The 19,135-nt window shown below is 44.1% G+C and overlaps 1 protein-coding gene across 2 annotated transcripts; it reads left to right on the top strand.

Moving 5' to 3' along the window:
- Positions 1-3: 3 nt before the first annotated feature.
- Positions 4-17,894, top strand: LOC142576034 (uncharacterized). Of its 2 annotated transcripts, XM_075685938.1 has the most exons (4): positions 4-228; positions 461-652; positions 12,497-12,863; positions 16,387-17,894. In XM_075685938.1, exons 3-4 carry the CDS (start codon positions 12,515-12,517, stop codon positions 16,821-16,823), a joined length of 786 nt encoding a protein of 261 aa, XP_075542053.1. In that variant the 5' UTR covers positions 4-228; positions 461-652; positions 12,497-12,514; the 3' UTR covers positions 16,824-17,894. The 2 variants fall into 2 exon arrangements, with proteins under 2 accessions (XP_075542053.1, XP_075542043.1); XM_075685928.1 differs by lacking the exon at positions 461-652.
- The last annotated feature ends 1,241 nt before the right edge of the window (positions 17,895-19,135 follow it).

The following is a 19,135-nucleotide window of genomic DNA, read 5'->3' as shown; positions in this document are numbered from 1 at the left end:
TTCTCCGTAGTGCCTAGGCAGTCATTTGCAAGAAGCAAAAACCCCCAGATTTTTCTCTCTCACGCCCGCTCTTACTCGCGCCTGCGCACAAACGGCTGGCGATCCCTTAAATGAACGTCTTGCGGTATTGCCATGCGCTAATGCAAGTTTTGCGGAAGTCCGAGCTCTGTGTACCGCTGCTGCCATCGTTGTCTGCAAGTGTTCCTTGTTTCATATTGAAAAATTATGGTAAGAACATTTTCATTGCGCGTTACAGCGTTTCTCGTCACGGTAGTACGTGCCGTTTGCCGAGCTGTCTGATGCTGTGTTAATACTGAGCTCTAGGACGATTTGCCGCGTCTCTCGTCTGTACGCCCCGTCGATCATTTTGTAAATAAATCTGCCTCATCCGTAACAACTTTGGTGGACGGTGCGCGGTAACCGCTCTGGACAACCTTCTTCTACACATGTTCCGACGAAGCCGGCGCTTGCTCGGACTACCGCCTGAAGACACAGACATGAACAAACCTCAAGCAGCTGGCGGCAGCCGTGACACGAACATGCAAGATGACAGTGAGCGCCCAAGGCAAGTCATCTGCAGGATCCCTCAGATAGAACCTCTTCCGGCAAAGCTGATGAAGATTTCGATGACTGGCTGAAGTATTATCACAGGGTAAGCAGCCACAATGGGTGGAACGCAACGGCACGACTTGCCAATGTCGTTTTTTTTTTCTCGCCGGAACCGCACTTCTCTGGTTCGATAATGACTAAAACATGATAACTATGTGGAAAAGGTTCGCTACGGAAATCAAGAGCTGTTTCGGAGACTCACTTTCAAAAAGAAAGAAGGCTGAGCATACGCTTTTGCGTAGAGCACAGTTGCCCGGGGAAACATGCACAACCGACATTGAAGAAGCATTGAAACTTTGCAGAATTGTGAACACGGGCATGTGAGATGAAGATGAGGTTAGACACCTTCTGAAGGGCATCGTTGAAGATGTCTACAATTTCCTTATATCAAAGGAAGACCTGCATACTCTGATCTAAGACGTCACTGCCTAGCTTTTGAGGCCCTGAAGACGCGTCGAGTATTGCCAAAGCTTGGTAGACTTGGCAACGTGACCAAAGTCGCAAACGTAGATGTCTCCTCTTCCCACGAAATCGCCTTGCTAGTACGTCAACTCGTTAAAAAATTGGTGCACTTTCAAGCACAAGGTAGAGGAAGAGACGCAGGACGGGAGTACCCCCAAAGCGGAGCCTGGTGGTAGTCTGTCAATATATATTTTGAATTCCACTGTATGTCTTACTATGCAATGCGTAAAGGAAGTTGCAGAAATCACGAGCAAGGTAAACTCGCGTGTTGTTTATCTAAACAGCACTTTCTCTAATATTGCATAATTTATAATTATAGTTCATTATTTCTAATATATCTATTTTTTCTTTGTTCTTAAATTAGTACATTATTCTTCAACTGTGCCACCCCATTTCCTAAAAAACCACCGCCGACTTCTTGGCCATTCCCTCATATTGGATGAGCGCAGTTATTTGAGGAACAGGCAAGCAAGCAAAAACAAGATGGTGGTTTTCACTGTAAGAGATTGCTGCTGCCGCAGTAAATGAGTTCTGAGGCCAGAGATGGAAGCGCTGTGCCAATTGCGCCATTTTGTGCCAAACCATCGAGCTGCACCAACCTGCGCCAAGACATGAATTTCATATGAAGTTGCCAAATTTAGCAGGATGTGCATGTTCAATGGCAAGTGCGCAGTCATAGACGAGCATTGGCTAGTGCTTAGCCCTTCAGTCCAAGCCTAAGCAATCCGTTTCAGCATCTTTGGAGGGCGGGTGCGTTTGGTTTCATAAATGCAACCTAGGCTACAAGAAAATAAAAACCGTTTTATGCTATACAATTCATTACGAATGCTTTCTAAAAGTGTTACGTGTTTGCGTGTATGTGGACCAGCTAAATATAATTTGAACTGGTGCTCATTTAATGGGGTGTTGGGAAGTCAGGGGTCCATGCAGCCACGAAGGGTCCATGGATGGTGCCGTGCCAGAAACCGGGAGAAAGAAGGGTTCCGAGCGACAGTTAAGAGATGAGAAAAAGGATTATATTAAAAAAAAGTACATGATTCAGGTTTACAAACATGGCTCCAACTATCAGAGCACACTACATGCTAGAGTCTTTGCATGTCCAAGCATCTCCCTTTCACAGCCGTCCGGACCCGCTTTTTATACCATTTATTTTGCTCTTTCCCTCGTCGAGGGAATTCACTGACCAATCACAAACGCTGAAGCGTTCACCACCTCCCCCCGTTCCCCAACGTCCCATGTGTCTCCAACGTTGCACAATACGAGGCAACCGCGTGGCGAAGTGTGAACCAGCCGTCGCCGACTTTCCCCGGGAGTTCTCGACAATGACCCTGTCATCAATCAGTGGCCTCTTCGTGACGGTCAGGAAGGGGTGACATTGTTGTCTTGAACGTTGAATCATTCCCCAACATCCCCCGTGTTTCCAACGTTGCACAATACGAGGCAACCACATGGCAAACTGTGAACCTGCCGTCGACATTTTCCTCAGGACTTCTCGACAATGACCCTGTCATTGATAAGTGGCTTCTTTGTGACGGTCAGGAGGGGCAATGTTGTCTTGAAGCTAGCTGTTATTTCTGGGCACATGAAAAGCTGAAGATCTGGAACATAACTGCCTGTTCATAAGATTCGGGTTACGCTGATTGAGCTGCCTTGAGTGAATGATGAGGTGTGATCAGCACCCGTGATAGCCGCATGTTTGCCGGTGAAGCATCCTTTGTTCAGAGGGATCATTAGGCACAACAGGGGCAGTCAGGAAGGAAAGCCACACTGAATTAATAAGGTCGTACAGTCTGCTCAGCGTGTAGCTAATCAGTTTCGTTATGCATTTTAACACTCCATTTTGCACCCTATTGGTACATCTTCGTTGATTCATGGGTGAACGCTGTGCATGTGATGTTCTAAATCTGTTTTGCACATGTACCACATCTTGTTACTGGAATGATGTGTGGCACGCAAACAAACGACCTGCCTGCTTTCATGAAACTTCTTGGCCACAAATATCCAATGGCAACCGCAATCGTCACTCAAGCTTACACTCCGGCTACACTATTTTCTGGCCAGCCACACCAAACAAAATCAGGCTCTTGCTGCCGCAGAATGCACGCCAAGGATGTAGAGTTTCATCTTAGCTATCAAATTGTCATAATTAAACGTTCGGCAAAACCGCAAACCTCTGAAATTGTGTTCGCAGCAACGATGTTCATGACGCGACTTGCGCAGACAGAGTCCAAAAATTTTAATGAAACATAGTTTGACACAGGAAATAATGGTTGCTGTTTTACCTGGGGCAGAACCGCAAATAAGCCCAAATAATTGAGCTTATTCAAAATATTGGCTGATGATGCAGACCGGAAATTTTATCCCTTTATTGTTTTCAGAATTATCTTTGAGCCTTTTCTCGGCAAGCAATGTGAAATACTGGCAAATGTGCAATGTCTAGTATGTCACTTTACGTTTGTTCTGCGGTATTGTGCTATCTGAACTGAAGCTCGCCAAGAATTAAAAATTACCTGAGGGCTCTACGCGAACGGCATTCACTGTACCTTGATGGGTGTTGCTCATGGCAGCCTCTGTGAACGTTGTGTCATTCATTGTGCATGAATACATCTAATTAGCTGAATTTATAAATTTATCTAATCAATGAGAAGTCAATGAAAAAGTTGGGGATGACGTTGACAAATGATCAATAACAGCATTTAAAACAACCTAGGATTCATGAAGACTTTCTTTAATGAGAACGAAAGCCTGTGAAATAAATACAAAAATTTTTAAATGCTGTGACCATGACACTTCTGCACACCGCAAATTGCTTCAATATTTACCTAAACCACGTCAAGTAGGACCGCTGGGAACAACTGGCTGCGCTTCTTTCTCGCCGAGTCAGCAGTTTTTGCCGTGCATTTTCGGTCCCTATCAAATACATGGTAGCAAGATTTTGTAAAGGTTCGCTTTCCAAACCGTTACGAGGCCTTAGCCCTGGTTGCACGTACATAATATATACAATGCACTGATGACGACGTTTACATCTGAGATCTGTTCTATTATTGGTGCGGGGATGCATTGTCACATAGATTATTAAACAGATTCTTGCAGGCCTTTTCGTTTTTTGGCAGAAAAAAGATCACCCAAGACCTTGGTTGCTGTATAGGCTGTTATCAGTAATTTATCAACCTATTGCACAATGTTTCCATTGGCACCGTTTCGAATAAGTAAGGTAATATCTGTACATTCATTAGAACTAAGTATTAATCGCTTGTTCACAATGCAAAAAAAAAAACTAGCATTACACAAGCCTATTAACATAGAAAGGGCACTGTTCACGCAAAAGCCTCAGTCATTCTTGGTCACATTTAATGTGCACGTCCGGTGTATAACTTAATGGTTGTTTCTGAGAAACCTGTATGGGTTGCCTTTGTTGCTCCATGCTACAGTCGGGTGGATGACAATTTTTCCCTGTCATGAATTTTGCTCGCCTTGCGGGCTTCTGGAGAATTGATCTGCCGTAACCTAATAGTGTTCTGCAAAGTCAAATAAGAAACACATAATCTTTATATGCCTCTATTTCACTTATTAACTTTTACTGATACACCAAAAACGTATTTACTGCTCCAAAACAGACATTTCCTGCTCCAAACATGCTCCAAAGTGCCAAATGAGCTGCTCCCAGAGCTGCTCCAAAACTTCCTTGGTCACTCCATCCCTGGAGGCAAAGAAATTGCTGAATCTTGCATTTCTTTTTAAATATTGTTTTGCCAATATTGTTTTGCCATTATATCTTCAAGGATGCACTTTTGTCTAACTATGCCAAATTTTAATAGGAGTGAAGAATGGCTTTAAGGGGATGAGTCTGCTCCATGTTAAGCTTAGATGTCAGTTCATTGTACGAGCAAGAGAAGGCAATTCCTTCTCTCGTTGGTGAAACACAGAGTGCACAAGGTTCATTCCTGCTGTGTTTCTGAAGCAGTTTTGAAAGTGAAGAAAGGCTATGATGCACAATGTTCTAACCAACCCTGTGTCTAAATTGGACTGTAAAATGCCTTGTTTAGGTTTGTTATGTCATCAAAGTTTACTCCAGTTCCACCAGACATTACTGCTCTGTCTGTATGTTCACCTGCCCCAATAGTGTAACAGCTATGGAATTATGCTGCTGGTCACTGGTTCAATTCATGGTCACTGCGGTCACATTCTGATAAGGGTTGAATACAAGAACATTCATGAACTGGACATTGGGTGCAAAATAAAGAACTCCAGCTGGTCAAAGCTGAACCATGTCCATCTGCCACTCTGTGCGGCTGGCATGCAGTAGGTCAAGTGTGATAAACATGAGATGTGCAGACAGCCATTAGTACAAATCCAGTGAGCGGACTAGTCTCGTCACCCACTAGCAGAGTGCCCTGCTGCAGTTTATTTATTTATTTATTTATTTATTTATTTATTTATTTATTTATTTATTTTATTTATTTATTTTACCCTCAGGGCAAAGCATAACAGAGGGGAGTGGGTAATACATAATAAGACTGAAAATACAAGCAACAGCAGAGAACAATTACCAAGGCATAGATAAGTTAGAATAAGTGATCAACACAATATATCATTCAATAGAAGCGGTAACAGCAGTCCGAAACAATACAGGGTCAGGAATCGTGGCAATTGAGGAAGGAAGGTGGTTCCAGTCATATGACATGCGAGGAATAAGAGAATCCGATAATGTTTTAGTTTTGCATGTAGAAATGCCTACCTTATGTATGTGATCTGTGTGGCGTGAAACATATGAAGGACGAAGAAGTAACTCGTAGCCAATAGACTCGTGATGAAATATTTTGTGAAAAAGGCACAGGCGTGCAATTTTGCGTCGTGATGCAAGTGAAGCTAGGTCCAGGGTAGTCTTCATAGTGGTTACGCTTGATGTATGCCGAAAGTCAGAGAGAATAAACCGCGCTGATTTGTGTTGTACCGTCTCCAGTAGGTCGATCAAACTCTTAACACCAGGGTCCCAGATTGATGAAGCATATTCTAGTTGTGAACGTACGAGTGTGGTATAGAGTAGAAGTTTGATGCTAGTTGGGGCCGCGTGAAAGTTGTGTTTCAGATATCTGAGCATGCGATTAGCTTTGTTAGTGATGTGCTCAATGTGTGCATGCCAGCTAAGGTTAGACGTAATATGAATTCCGAGGTACTTGTATCTTGTAACAGGATCAAGTAACACACCATTAAGAGTATATACTGGCAATCCACTATTAACACGAGAGATGTGCATAAGTTTGCACTTTTCAGCATTTAAAGTCATATTTCAAGTTTTGCACCATGTTGAGATAGCGTTAAGGTCAGACTGAATCATGTGCTTATCACTATCATTTGTTATTTACCGAAAAAGGACGCAGTCATCGGCAAAAAGATGTACAGAACAAGAAAGGTTACTGGGTAAGTCGTTGATAAATATAAGAAAAAGCAGGGGCCCCAAGACGGTGCCTTGGGGCACACCGGAAAGAACAGGGTGAACGGTGGAATTAACATTGTTGACGGAAACAAATTGCTGACGATGGGTAAGGAACACTTCAAGCCATTTTAGAATTTTAGTGTCTAATCCTACTATGCGCAGCTTTAGTAACAAAAGATGATGGGAAACCTTATGAAATGCCTTCGCGAAATCTAGAAAGATGCAGTCGGCGATCGAGCGGCAGTCTAAAATTGCGTGAAGTTTGTGCGTGAATAAGAGTAGCTGTATTTCGCATGAATAGGACTTCCTAAAACCGTGCTGAGAAGGATGAAAAAACGAGTTTGATTCAAGGAAAGTGACAATATGTGAAAAGAGTACCTGCTCTAAGATTTTGCATGGGATGCTGGTAATAGATATGGGCCGGTAGTTAAAAGGCGAGTGTTTATTACCAGATTTATGTACAGGAACCACCTTACCTATCTTCCAATCGGCCGGTAGTTCAACGTTTTCCAATGATTGCTTCTTTGAAATGATTGCTCCAATGAAGTTCTTTGTGTTACTTGTGTTGCAACACCACAAAAAAACTTCTTGTGAAGAAACGCTGACTCAGAAGGGTTTGGGTGTGAGCTAGTTGGTACGGATCATTCATATTTAAAACAGCGCCAAAAAACATGGACAAGGGAGGACACAGGACGAGCGCTGACTGCCAACAACACCTTTATTGGAACCTGCGCAAATATATACGATTTGCAACAGGCATAAAGAGTGAAAGAAGAAGGGGAGGGGAAGGCGAGTCATCGTCGGTCAACTACTGCTGCGCATGCGTCAAAAACATTAAACAATATAAAAGAAACCATAACATGGTGGACACGGCCAAACTGCTTAACTTCTAAGGAACTTAAGTTCTTTATCACAAAGTGCTATGGAAGGGGAACTAACACAGGTGGCTCCTAGCTGACACATTGAAAATGCCTCAAAGATTTCTCTGGCCATCTGATTACTGTACCTTTTCAACACACGTGTGTTGTCTAGGAGTGGAGAACAGCCATACTTGGCACAATGAACAGCCAGATTACTGCCAGTCTTAATCTTGACACAGTGCACATGCTCACGCAAACGTTCATTGATACAGCGTCCTGTATCAATGCCGCAGGCCAGGCTGGTATAAAGGTCATGTTCACTGGGCCTAACAAGTTGGGAAGGATGTGCAAAAAAATAAACGAAAGCCGGAGAACACCTGGACCGTGCAATAAGCAATGTGTCGCCAAGCCTGTAGATTGCAGTACCAATGTGGTGTATTCCATTCCCACCTCTTGCGGCTGCACTTACATAGGGCAAACAGGATGCTGTATCAATGAACGTATCAATGAACGTATCAATGAACGTATCAATGAACGCTGTATGAATGCCCCTGAAATGTGTCAGTTACACAGTAAGATGCATCACTCGACTCCAGAAGATGCCGCACGGGAAAATGAGCCTTAGTACATACCCTACTACATCCCGATTCACTAAACAAACATAAAAGCCTTCTGCAAGTTAATATTAGTTTACTTGGTGCCAACAAGAATTGCGAAACGACAACTAGCAACAATTGCTAACTAGCACTATCAGTTACTTTCACAGTGCATGTTGTTTTCCATGTCAGCCCGGCAGTGGAGATAAGAGTGGCTCTGACAGATAACTATGTCAACATCACGTGCATTCGCTGAGCGTTTATAAAGCTGCAAGTGTGCACGATGTGAAGTTGTGTAATGACGGCGTTCTAGCGATGGACGCACAGAGAGGATAGAAGAAAAAAACGCTTCGCAACCAGGTCACACGAGCTCAAAGATCGTTTCTTTCGCTAGTTCAAACATACATTTGTGTCTTCGTCGAGATTATTCGTATGAGCCAGTAATGACAAAAGCAGAGAGGTAAACTGCATATGGCAATATATACCTGTCACAAAGTGCAGCCCTAATCCAGGCTTCACGGTGTTGTTGACCGTGTTTTACCGACGGAATTTGGAAAATCCGCATTGCCCTGCTGGGATGGTTACGGGAGGTGCAGCCGTAAACAAGACACGACATTGGCATCGCGCCAAATTTTGATGGCAATAATGTTCGAAAGGCGTTCCGTGCGCGCGGCAGCGAGAATGGCAAGGCTGACAAGTGAGCGAAATAATTTTATTGGAGTTCCGGCGAGGACGCAAACTCGTCGCACACCCGGCTAGTCCCACGTCGGGACTGGCAGGTCTAGCCCAATGACCTGGTCACGGGCACGCTGGACAGTCAGGATTTGCTTGTCCAGAGCGGGGCTATGCAAACACGAGCCCCACTCCTCCTTGCTGAACTTGGGGTATCTCGACCCACACTCCCGGAGCATGTCTGCTAGAGTGTAGGTCTGCCCACCGGACAGGCAGGCGTCGTCGCGATATACGTTGAGTAAACCGTGTAGAACAGCAAGATACGGATATGTGCCAGTCTTTAAGAGTCTAGGAGAAACGGCTGGAGCCCTATTCCACTGACAAGTGCAGCGCCTGCCACGGCCATAATCCACTCACTCGGAGGAGAGAGTCGAGTCCGGCCGTGCGCCTGCCAAATTGCTTCGGTCCTCAGCCGCTAGGGCGCTGCGCATGCGCAGTTCGGCGTCACAAAAGGCGGATTTGGCCCCACAGTCAACAGAGCACTTTTCTTACTGTTTATAAAATGTCTTGTAGAGAATCATTTGGAGAATAATGATGAAGTGCCACAAAGTAGTGTTTTTGTTATGGTCAGCTGATCAGCACACTGTGGCTCGTTATCCACGTTGACAGAGCAGCCCATTTTTCAGAAGGTAGTGACTACAGTGACGGGGCCCGGTACTTAAACATGTGCACTACAGCGACGGGGCCCGGCACGTTAACATCTACACTACAGTGACGGGGCCCGGCACTTTAACATCTGCACTACAGAGGTGGGGTCCGGCTCTTTAACCACATTGACATATTACAAAAATACGAACATATATATGGACATGTTGATATAAGAACGGTAATCGAGGTCCCGTGACCATGATCATATATGACAAAAGGTGGAGAATAGCGTTTTTGTGATTTCGCTAAGTTCCGTGTATAGGGCCCTCCTGCATACACGATGCATTTTTGTTGCACAGGAATATTTTCTCAGCGATCAGTGATCAAATCTCGATACATCTTGCGTGAAGGTTGGGCTGAAAAGTGGCTTCTTCGTAGCGGGTCGCTCGTGGAGAAATGTTTAGGAATTTTTCCCAGAATAAGAAGACAACAAAAGAAATAGTGTTTGAAACAAACAAGTTGTTAGGCTTACATGAGAAAATACTCAAGCATGACAAAAAAATTGTGCATGCAGGAGGGCCCCAGACTTGGAACTTTGCGAAATCGCAAAAATAGCATGCTCCATTTCTTGTCATCTAAAACGTTTTCCCAAGCAAACTAGAGCGTTTCGAGCTAAGGGTTATTCCTTTGTGTCAACATATTCGCCCATCACATATAAAAATTCTATAGAAAACAAAAAAAAATGGTAATGGGACTTTGATTGTTGTGTTCATATAGGAGGTTGTGGCCAAGTACTGCACCAGGGTGGCCAATCCTGCTCTGGTGAGGGAGTGCGTTACCGGTTCTGGTCACCGGGATCAGACCACACTCCAGGCCTGTTTGTGCAATTTTATCAACACGCGGATTTTTTTTAATCCGGTGGAAAATTGCCGGCACCGGGATTCGAACCACGGACCTCTTGCACGCGAGGCGGGTGTTCTACCTCTACGCCACCGCTGCAGACTTTGATTAGCGTAATCTGAACACGCCCATATTGAGAAAACTTTGCATAATTTCGAAAATTTCACACAATTCCGACAAAACCGCACCTTATTTTTTGGCGCAGATGTGACAGACACACATTTAAACCGCAGCCACTTCAGGCACGTGCCACACCTAATGGCGTTATCATGAACCCTTTGCCGACATGCACTACATGTCCACAAACTATGATTACGCTTCTGAGTAATTGTTGCAGTGAGTGCGGCCCACCCATCATCGGTGAAATAGTTCCAAATTTCACCTATCTCAACTCTGTCGTCCAAAACTGCTGAAGGAACTTTCTCAGGGGCGACTTCAATTCCTTTTTCACCAATCTTGTGTCCCCTGATAACCTTTGGAGACATGGAACAACATACCCTAAAACAAAAAAAGCGCTATTTCGGCAAAGCACTACAATCATATTTATTAGCTATAAACCACTGATTTGGTGCCTGTATTCCTGCTTGGTGTTCTCTTCATTGCAGTTTGATAATTTATGTAACTGGTGCTAATTTTTATGCATGCTGTAAAAAAATCCTTTTTCTTTCTGTTTTTAATGTGCTAATGTGTTGCATTCATCCTCTGCATTGATACCCCTATGCTTGTACCGAATGTGTATTATATTTCGCATCCGGACCCATCCACTAGCTTGCGCCTATTGGGTCCAACAGTTTTTTGCGTGTGCATTCTAACACCTATGATGATGATAATAAAGAAAGAAAGAAAGTTTACTAGAATGGAAAGGGAACGGTACAAAGCGCATTAAAAAAAAGGCATGGCATATACAATTGATGCTTGTGTAGCACCAGACAATGAATACTGTACTGGATTAAGAAAAAGAAGCAGCGGGCAATTGCTCGCTTAGAAGACCGATAAGCATCCAGTGCGATGCAACTTGAGAAATAATGGTATTGAAGCTTTGGAGACTTTAGAAGAAAAGAAAAACACTGAATCATCGCGATGGCACAGCACAAGTCGCCGTATAGACGTCGAAGTCCCTAGCTATAACGAAATTATTTTTGAACAGCTCTGATAGTGTACATGCAACAATGGTTGCTTGCGTACGGTCAAATGCTCATATACTGCGGCATAAAACTCATGGCACGATGCGAAAACGCTCTCACAGCAAAAGCGAAACATTGTGCGCGGACATGCATGCAGACATGCAGTCGATCACCGCGAACCCGTGCGATCGCTGCATTGAAGCTTCATTCTGTGATGCTCCATTTGGTTACACAGACGGCCCACTATAAGAACTTATTTCACATAGTTTTCTCTCGGCGATTGCTACCTTTAACGCAAGAAACCGGTTCGGGGGAATCGATCGTGGCGACCGCGCGCAGTGTCCCAGCTTACCGTACATAGTAGGTAACGAGATAGCGTCTGTAAACTATTCTGTGCCTTCTGTTTGTCCAAGATTATTATTTTAAAGGTAAGATGCTTCTGTCATTTCGAGAGTACTTGCAAAAATGTCCAGGAGAGCTCCCGCGTAGTATGTTTATTTAGCGCTGATAGCCAAACCTAGCTATGCGGAGCGCGCCACGTTATCCCTCAGACTACGCAAGTGAGGCGCTTCCGTAAGCACTCGCCCCCCATTAGAGTTTTTGTAGAAAACTTTATGATCGCCCCCAATACCGACATCGTTATAGTGACGGCCCCGTCGCTACAGTGTTGTTGTTAAAGTGCCGGGCCCCGTCACTGTAGTCACTACCTTCTCGGAAAGCAAATGTTGACAAGAGTCCCAAAGAAGGGGGTTATCACTGCGATTGGTTTATCACCTCGCATAACACTTCTGCACATAAATCTTACGGCCAACAGGGAAAGACGATAACCCTATTCTATTGCTTGAGCAATCTGAGCCTTCAATGAATGCTTCCTTTCAAGCCATGTGTTGCAGCTTTGTGCCTTCTTATGGAGGTGACCTATGCATTTTACATGCATAGGTCTCCTCCAATTAATATTACCTTAGCACTGACAGGCTTTTTTTTGCCTGTCTCTCAGTGCTAAGGTAATATTAATTGTGGCAATGAGTGATCAGTCATTATGTAGAAATGTGTAACTAATTATATTGAGCTGTTGAGGCACATATTTTCTACAGAAAGCTGTACTGCTGCTTCACTTTCCTTTCAGTGCATCTGCATAGCTCCCATTGCAGTCTTGCTGATTTAAATTTTTTGCTGCCTTATCTCTAGGGTGATGGAAATGATGAGATGCAGTTCAAGAAACTGCTAGTCAAGCTGCAAGCATTGTGGACCCCTGAAAAGTTCTGCGAAAAACAAGATGACATACGGCGTCTGCTCAAGCGGGATGTTCCTCGAAGGTCCAGGTTCAGCTGCCATACCGTCCATGACTTGTTAGACATTCTCACTGACCGGGAGGTGATCACACCACAAGAAACAGTGCTCTTGGAACGGCTTGCTGCTGTATTCTCAATTCAGGAGGCTTTGGAGCACATCCAAGCCTATCGAAAAATACCACTGGACAGAGACACCTGCAGCCTGTGTTCTGCACCGAGCCATGTGCCCTTTCTGTACCATCCAACTCCTCAGGAAAACACCGGTGAGACACCGTTTATGGTCCCGTTATGTTGGTACCTTTTTGTTTGCACTATAATACTCTGTCATCTGTAACACACTTTAATACTCTTTTTCACATCCCATCTTGTTGCGCTGTTCTGAGAGTGAACCAACACCAACTTGCCCAGCTTTAGATATTTCTGCTTATAGAAAGCATGTAATTGCATAGAAGTCCCCTGGCATGCCCCCATGCCTTTTCTATTATCTGGCATTCATAGTGGAAATTTTCTGTATTGTCTGTTTATAGAGTCAATTAAGAAGTACAAATAAACAATTTCAGAAAAATTTAATAATACCCTTACACATATTCTTAAAGCTCGACTTGCTGTGGACTTTAAAGAAATCTGCCAGTTTTGCAAGCTGCCTTCTTGAGTTTGTATGTATAACCAGCCTTCATCTATAAGAGTACAAAAAAATTTTTGACATCATATTAGACTGGGAACAAACTAACACAAATTTATTAGACTGACTGGTCAGGATTCCTGTTTGACTAATCCAGAGCCTGTCGGTCTAGCACGGTAAATTAAAACACACATTTGTAATATAATCTTTGATATGGCTGTGTGTACTGTTGTAAATGAATGTGAATGAGCAGTAATTCGTGTGCTGACCTAAGTCTTAATTATTTAATTACAGGGGGCTCTTTATGTTATGACACAGCCATTGCAACATTTTCACTGTGAAAAAAAAAAAAACGGTACCAGAAGGCATGTGTGCTAATGTACACCAGTACGTGACTAAAGCTGAAGCTCTTGCGAGCACTTTTTCATTGTGCGTACTTGCAGCTTACTGTATTTACAAAGTAATTGGCATGCTCTAGTGACTCCTTAATTCCCTTAACTGAATTATCGTGAACATCAGTTGCAGGCTGTTTTCTCATGGCTCCTTTCCTTTCACAGTTTGCTTTGTTTCGAGCTGCTGCACCATTTTCTGCCTGGCATTCGTGAAGCACATGCATCCATTCCCAGGCTGCTTCTTTTGAGGTTGCCACCTTTTTCTGCCTCAGTCGCTCTATGCAAAGGCCTTGGCTGTGGCTCTCCATTCTCTGGTCCAGTGGAAAGAAGCTTTTCCTATGCTTATAGCTGATCTAGCACCCACCATGCCGAAACCTTTTCCTGCTTACTGCTCATTGTTCTGCACATCTGAGGATGGGCACATTCAGCATATTTCCTAGCTTGTAACAGTTGATCGCAGTAGAAAATGGACATCAAGTAGTGGTTAGAGTGCTTAGCTTGAAAAAATATGTACTGGTTCATTTGCCTACACCACAGCATACCTTTTTATTTTCGTGTTAGAGAGAGAGAACCATTTGAAATATTTGGAAATGGGCAGACACCTTCAGCCCTTTCTCTTGCTTGTAACTGCTATTTGTAGTAATAATAACAAACTGCACTAAGTTTGGACACAGAAGTAAAGGAGCACAAGCATGCACAAAACATAAACAGCCAATGCGTTTAGTGCTTGCTCCTGAACATATTCATGAGGATGCAAGAACACCTCTCTCTGGGCTGTTGCACGTGGCTACAAAGTGCGTGTGCTGCTGCTGTCTTTTGTACTTTTGAGCAGGTGCTCACATGGGCCCACAATTCAGAGGGCATTGTGGCACTGCCCAGGGAGTTCTCATTGGAAAGAGGAACAATAGACAAAGCTTGCAGTTATGTGACCAGTGAGATCTTCAAAGTGACATATATGAAAACTTTCATGCGAATTTGGTGAACTCATTCTGTCTTGTTTGAAAAATTGTGTATGCTTCTCATGGCTTGCTCTTTTTGCTCCCTGTTTATATAATTTCATGACAAAGCGTTGCTTAAACTGGAATACAACCACAATTTTCGTAGTGGCTTGCCAACTGGCGACCTTGCATGCTGCTCAAAAATGGAGCATGCTTCCACATGGGGCTTGTATGTTATATTCAGACCAGGGCCATGTACCAACCAATCCACATGAACACAAGCAAATTTGAGGAAATTTCTTTGCACCAAAGGAGTGCCAATGCAAAAATTTTCTGTTTTTTGCTGTAGTTGCTCTCGTAATAATCACAGTGTAAGGCCTCAATTCCTCAAGCATGCAACAAATCATTCATCATATCTTTCAACACAACCAATTCAAAAAAGTGCACCAAATGCAACATGGTGGACTTGAGGCTGCACACCTTGTTACATAATGGAATTCGAAGATGGTGGTCTCGTGGTATCACAAACCAGTGATGCACCGGTCAGTCGGTTTGGTGTAGTGGTTGCAAGCCTCATTGTAACTCGGTTGCCAAAAGTTCACTATAAATAAGCACTCAATGGGATAGTAGGGAAGAGAAGGTGTGCGTGCAGTCTGCATTCCCAAAGAAGCAACAGTGGAGGACCAGCCATATTCCATTTAAAATGTAGAGAAGCATAGATTGAAGTAGGAAGGAACAGCTGATGTGCCATGTGCCCAGCTTGCTGCAACATGCTCATGGCGTAGCTTATCCTAGGATGTGGCTTGTGACCACTGCACTGGGCCAATTAGTGCATGCACCACTGGGTTATAACACCACATGACCTCCACGCTGCACTTGGTAAGCATATTGATCTCAGTGATATGTGATGCAATTATTTATTTCTTGCACTCTGGGGGAATGGAGGTCTCATACCGTAATAAATGGGCATCGGTTATCCATTAAAGGCGAAAAAAAAGTCTAATTTTAGACCATTACTTTTGAAATATTTCCTCATCCGTTTTGCTGCAGTTTGAATAAAATAACAGTGCAATATTTTCTATGGCAAGATGTGACAGACATTGAAAAATTGATACGGTCCCTTGCTGACCAGGCTTCAGCCCGGCCTCGAAATTTTTCCGGCCAGTGCCCTGCTCCCATTTATGCCTGGCACGTCGCCTATGAACAAAAGCACATATCCTTCAAAGCCCACCCCAGACAAGTACAAGATGGTACTCTGCTTCAGGCAGACCAAGGGCTTACACAAGCTAATAGTTGTATTATTATGCACCAAGCATGGGAATAATTGAACCCATTTCAATGCGGGTGAAATGCAAAATGCCTGCGTACCATACAATGGGTGCACATTAAAGAACCCCAGGGGTTCAATCGGTGGTCGTTGTTCAAAACGCTTGTTCAGTTTGCGTTAAGCTTCGCCTCACATGATTGGCCTTGGCTGCACCGACGGGCAGGGCCGACAACGGCGGCATGGCCTCGGCCCACCCTGTGAAGCGAAACTGAACGCAAACTGAACACACATTTCGAACAACGATCTCCGATCATGTCCGAGGTGGCTATAGTTAATCAGGAGTCCACCACTACAGCGTGCCTCACAATCAGACTGTGGTTTTGGCTGGTAAAACCGCAGAATTTAATTAAGTTTTCTGATGGGAAGGAAAATTTCACTCTGATACCTAAGAGTGAAGGTAATACAACAATCATTCTTTAAAGATTCCTGCCCTTTATATTTATTAAACCATCACATTGCTACTGGACTGTGAAATACTAGTTCTTGTTTTCATTTTGTTCTCTCTAGGTCAAAAAGAGTTGGTCTGTGCCATCCTGTATCTCTGTGAACAAAAGTGTTCATGGAAGACGGTTGTTCGGGCATTTCCAAAAACGATAAATGTCAAGGAGGGTGAGATTGAGCGGCTGGAATCCATGAAATGTGCCTCTAAGCCACAATTGAAACGTTGCCTGACCTGTTCCGGATTTGAAGTTCTGGAGTCTTGGAGGAAGAAACATCCAAGACATGCCACAGTGCAACTGTTGCTGAAGTACGTGGCCAGTGAACGGGTCAGTTCTAGTTATGCTGAAGACATTGAAAAGGGCTTTCACATGAGCATGACTGTAAGCTCAAAGTGCCTGCTGCTTAAATCAGGGTGTGAGAGGCAGGCACAGCGTGGTGAAGCTGTCTTAGTACATATTGTTTGTGCACAGATTCTTAATCGGGACACTCATGAAAGCTCTTGAAGGTTGTCACATATGATTATGTACATATATATATAGAAGGCCCCATTTTGAAATTGGATGTAGCAATGGTAACATAGGGTGATATGTATATCTATTCACTGTGTTCTATTTTGAGGCATTGATCCAACTGTCATTATGCAATGAGAGGTATACATGAAGACTGCAGCATGGTGCTATATTTATAGACTGTCTGAAGGTTGCACAGTGTTGTAGTTCCTGATGCCCTTGTTATCTGCAGAAGTGTTGTACGTGCTGTTCTCACATTCTCTATTGTAGAAATTGCATGGGCTTTCCTCATGAGCCTTCACAGTGGAACAGTTTGTGAGGCTTCATTGTGTGGAATTGATATAGCTGGTGGCTGCATAATGTGCTAGCATCATGTTCGTGGTGCCAAGTGCAAACCCCCTCCTTATATGTACGAGCATTTTTGGGGCAGTTGTTCCCGGTTTTTCTAAGCTGCTTTGTGCCCTACCTGACTTGAAGTGATCATCAGTAGGTGAACAAGGGAAAGCCCAGTCAATGTTTTGACAAGGGGACTCGTGCTAATCATATGGCCAGACTTGGACATCAAGTGTTTACCTCTTCTCGCTTGGGATTGTATTCTTGATTAGATCAGGGGAATGCTTTGCGGCCCTTGTGGCGTGGGTCTGCCACCACCGAGGTCATGCGGTACCAGCTGGCCTTCGGCGTATGCCAGAGAGCTAGGGGCAGATCGTAGAGTCTGATCTCGTGTTTATTTCACGTGATGCAATGCCTCACTAGCAGTGGCCTTTGTTGAGGTCGACATGTTGCTCTGTCAATACACTCAACAGCTTTACAATATGAAAATAACCAGTTGAGTGCCTCTGTGGCGATATTGTTCTGCTGCTAGGCAGCACAAAACTGTTGGTTTGATGCCTAACTACAATGGCCATGTTTCAATGGGTGTGGACTGCAGAAAAAAAGCTTGTGCATTAGGTTTGTCACTCAAGAACCCCTGGGTGGTCTAAATTAAAGTGGGGTCTCTACGTCCTCGTATCTGTCATAGCACAGCAGGTGTTGCCTTGGAATGAACTTAATCGATTGATCAGTCAGTCACCCGCCGTGGTTGCTCAGTGGCTATGGTGTTGGGCTGCTGAGCACGAGGTCGCGGGATCGAATCCCGGCCACGGCGGCCGCATTTCGATGGGGGCGAAATGCGAAAACACCCGTGTGCTTAGATTTAGGTGCACGTTAAAGAACCCCAGGTGGTCAAAATTTCCGGAGTCCTCCACTACGGCGTGCCTCATAATCAGAAAGTGGTTTTGGCACGTAAAACCCCAAATATTATATATGATCAGTCAGTCAGCATGAAAATAAAGCGGCCAGGAATTATGTCCTACGTGCTCATTTCTTTTATCGTCTCGCTTTGGCTGGTTTAGTCAGGCTGTACAGATAGAAGGTAATGTCCCCAAAAGTGATCAGCTGAATATGCACTCCATTGTGTCTGATCAGTAAAGGTCATGTTGTGCTGCAGGTGTTTGGCACATCTCCTATTCTGCCCTGGTGGATCTAGGCCTAAACTTCAGGAGTGTGCTGAATTGGGCTGGTTGGTTCATGATGAAGAGGGCAAAAACAGCGCGAAGGACAGGATGAAAGCAGAGACAACATACACAGCGCTGACTGACAACCACTGTTTATTGCATTGTCAATTGCAATATATAGGAGTTCTTATGTTCAAAAAGGTGCAAATATGTATATTTGACATGCCACTGTTGTCTGCAGTTTATTATACATTTGACAAGTAGCGCATTTTGCTGCAGTGTAAGGATTCAAGGAGCGTGCTTAGACATGAATCACCATGCCTCGCTAGAGACAATTGCTTTGAAAGGGTAGCCTTATTTGTGGGTTTATACAGAGAACATCATGGACAGGCTCAAACTTTTTTCTGCCTTGACAGGCTTGGCAACAGCAGTCAGCCCTGCTTCTTTGCACAGCTTGGCAGCTTTTGACTATTGCTGGGCTGAAGTTGCCAGAAATAGCTAGCTCAGCATTGTTGTCATAGACGTGTCTTGGGACGATCACAAAGCCACTTCCTTTGCTTGCCTGGAGGAGCTTTACGTCACGTTTTCGTAGCGCGGCGACAACAGTGTTCACACGGTTAGGACCTGCCTTGACATCTTTGGGCAGGCATTCAACGCCTTCTTGCAGCAGTTGACAAACTTTTTCTTTTGCTTGTCCGACAGTGTTTCTGATAAAGTTGAGCAATTCAACCTTGTCAAGTCTTGGATGTTTGCAGAATTTTGGTCCTTTCCATAACTTTTTGAGCATTGGCTGGGATTGAGACTTTAAGG

This window comes from Dermacentor variabilis, chromosome 1 (assembly GCF_050947875.1).
Source record: "Dermacentor variabilis isolate Ectoservices chromosome 1, ASM5094787v1, whole genome shotgun sequence".
Taxonomy (NCBI): domain Eukaryota; kingdom Metazoa; phylum Arthropoda; class Arachnida; order Ixodida; family Ixodidae; genus Dermacentor; species Dermacentor variabilis.
Note: the sequence above shows the minus strand (reverse complement) of the source record. Positions and strands in the feature narration are given on the sequence as shown.

Coding starts and splice junctions, on each gene's coding strand:
- LOC142576034 (XM_075685928.1), top strand. Junction 12,864..16,386: donor AACTCCTCAGGAAAACACCG/GTGAGACACCGT, acceptor TGTTCTCTCTAG/GTCAAAAAGAGTTGGTCTGT.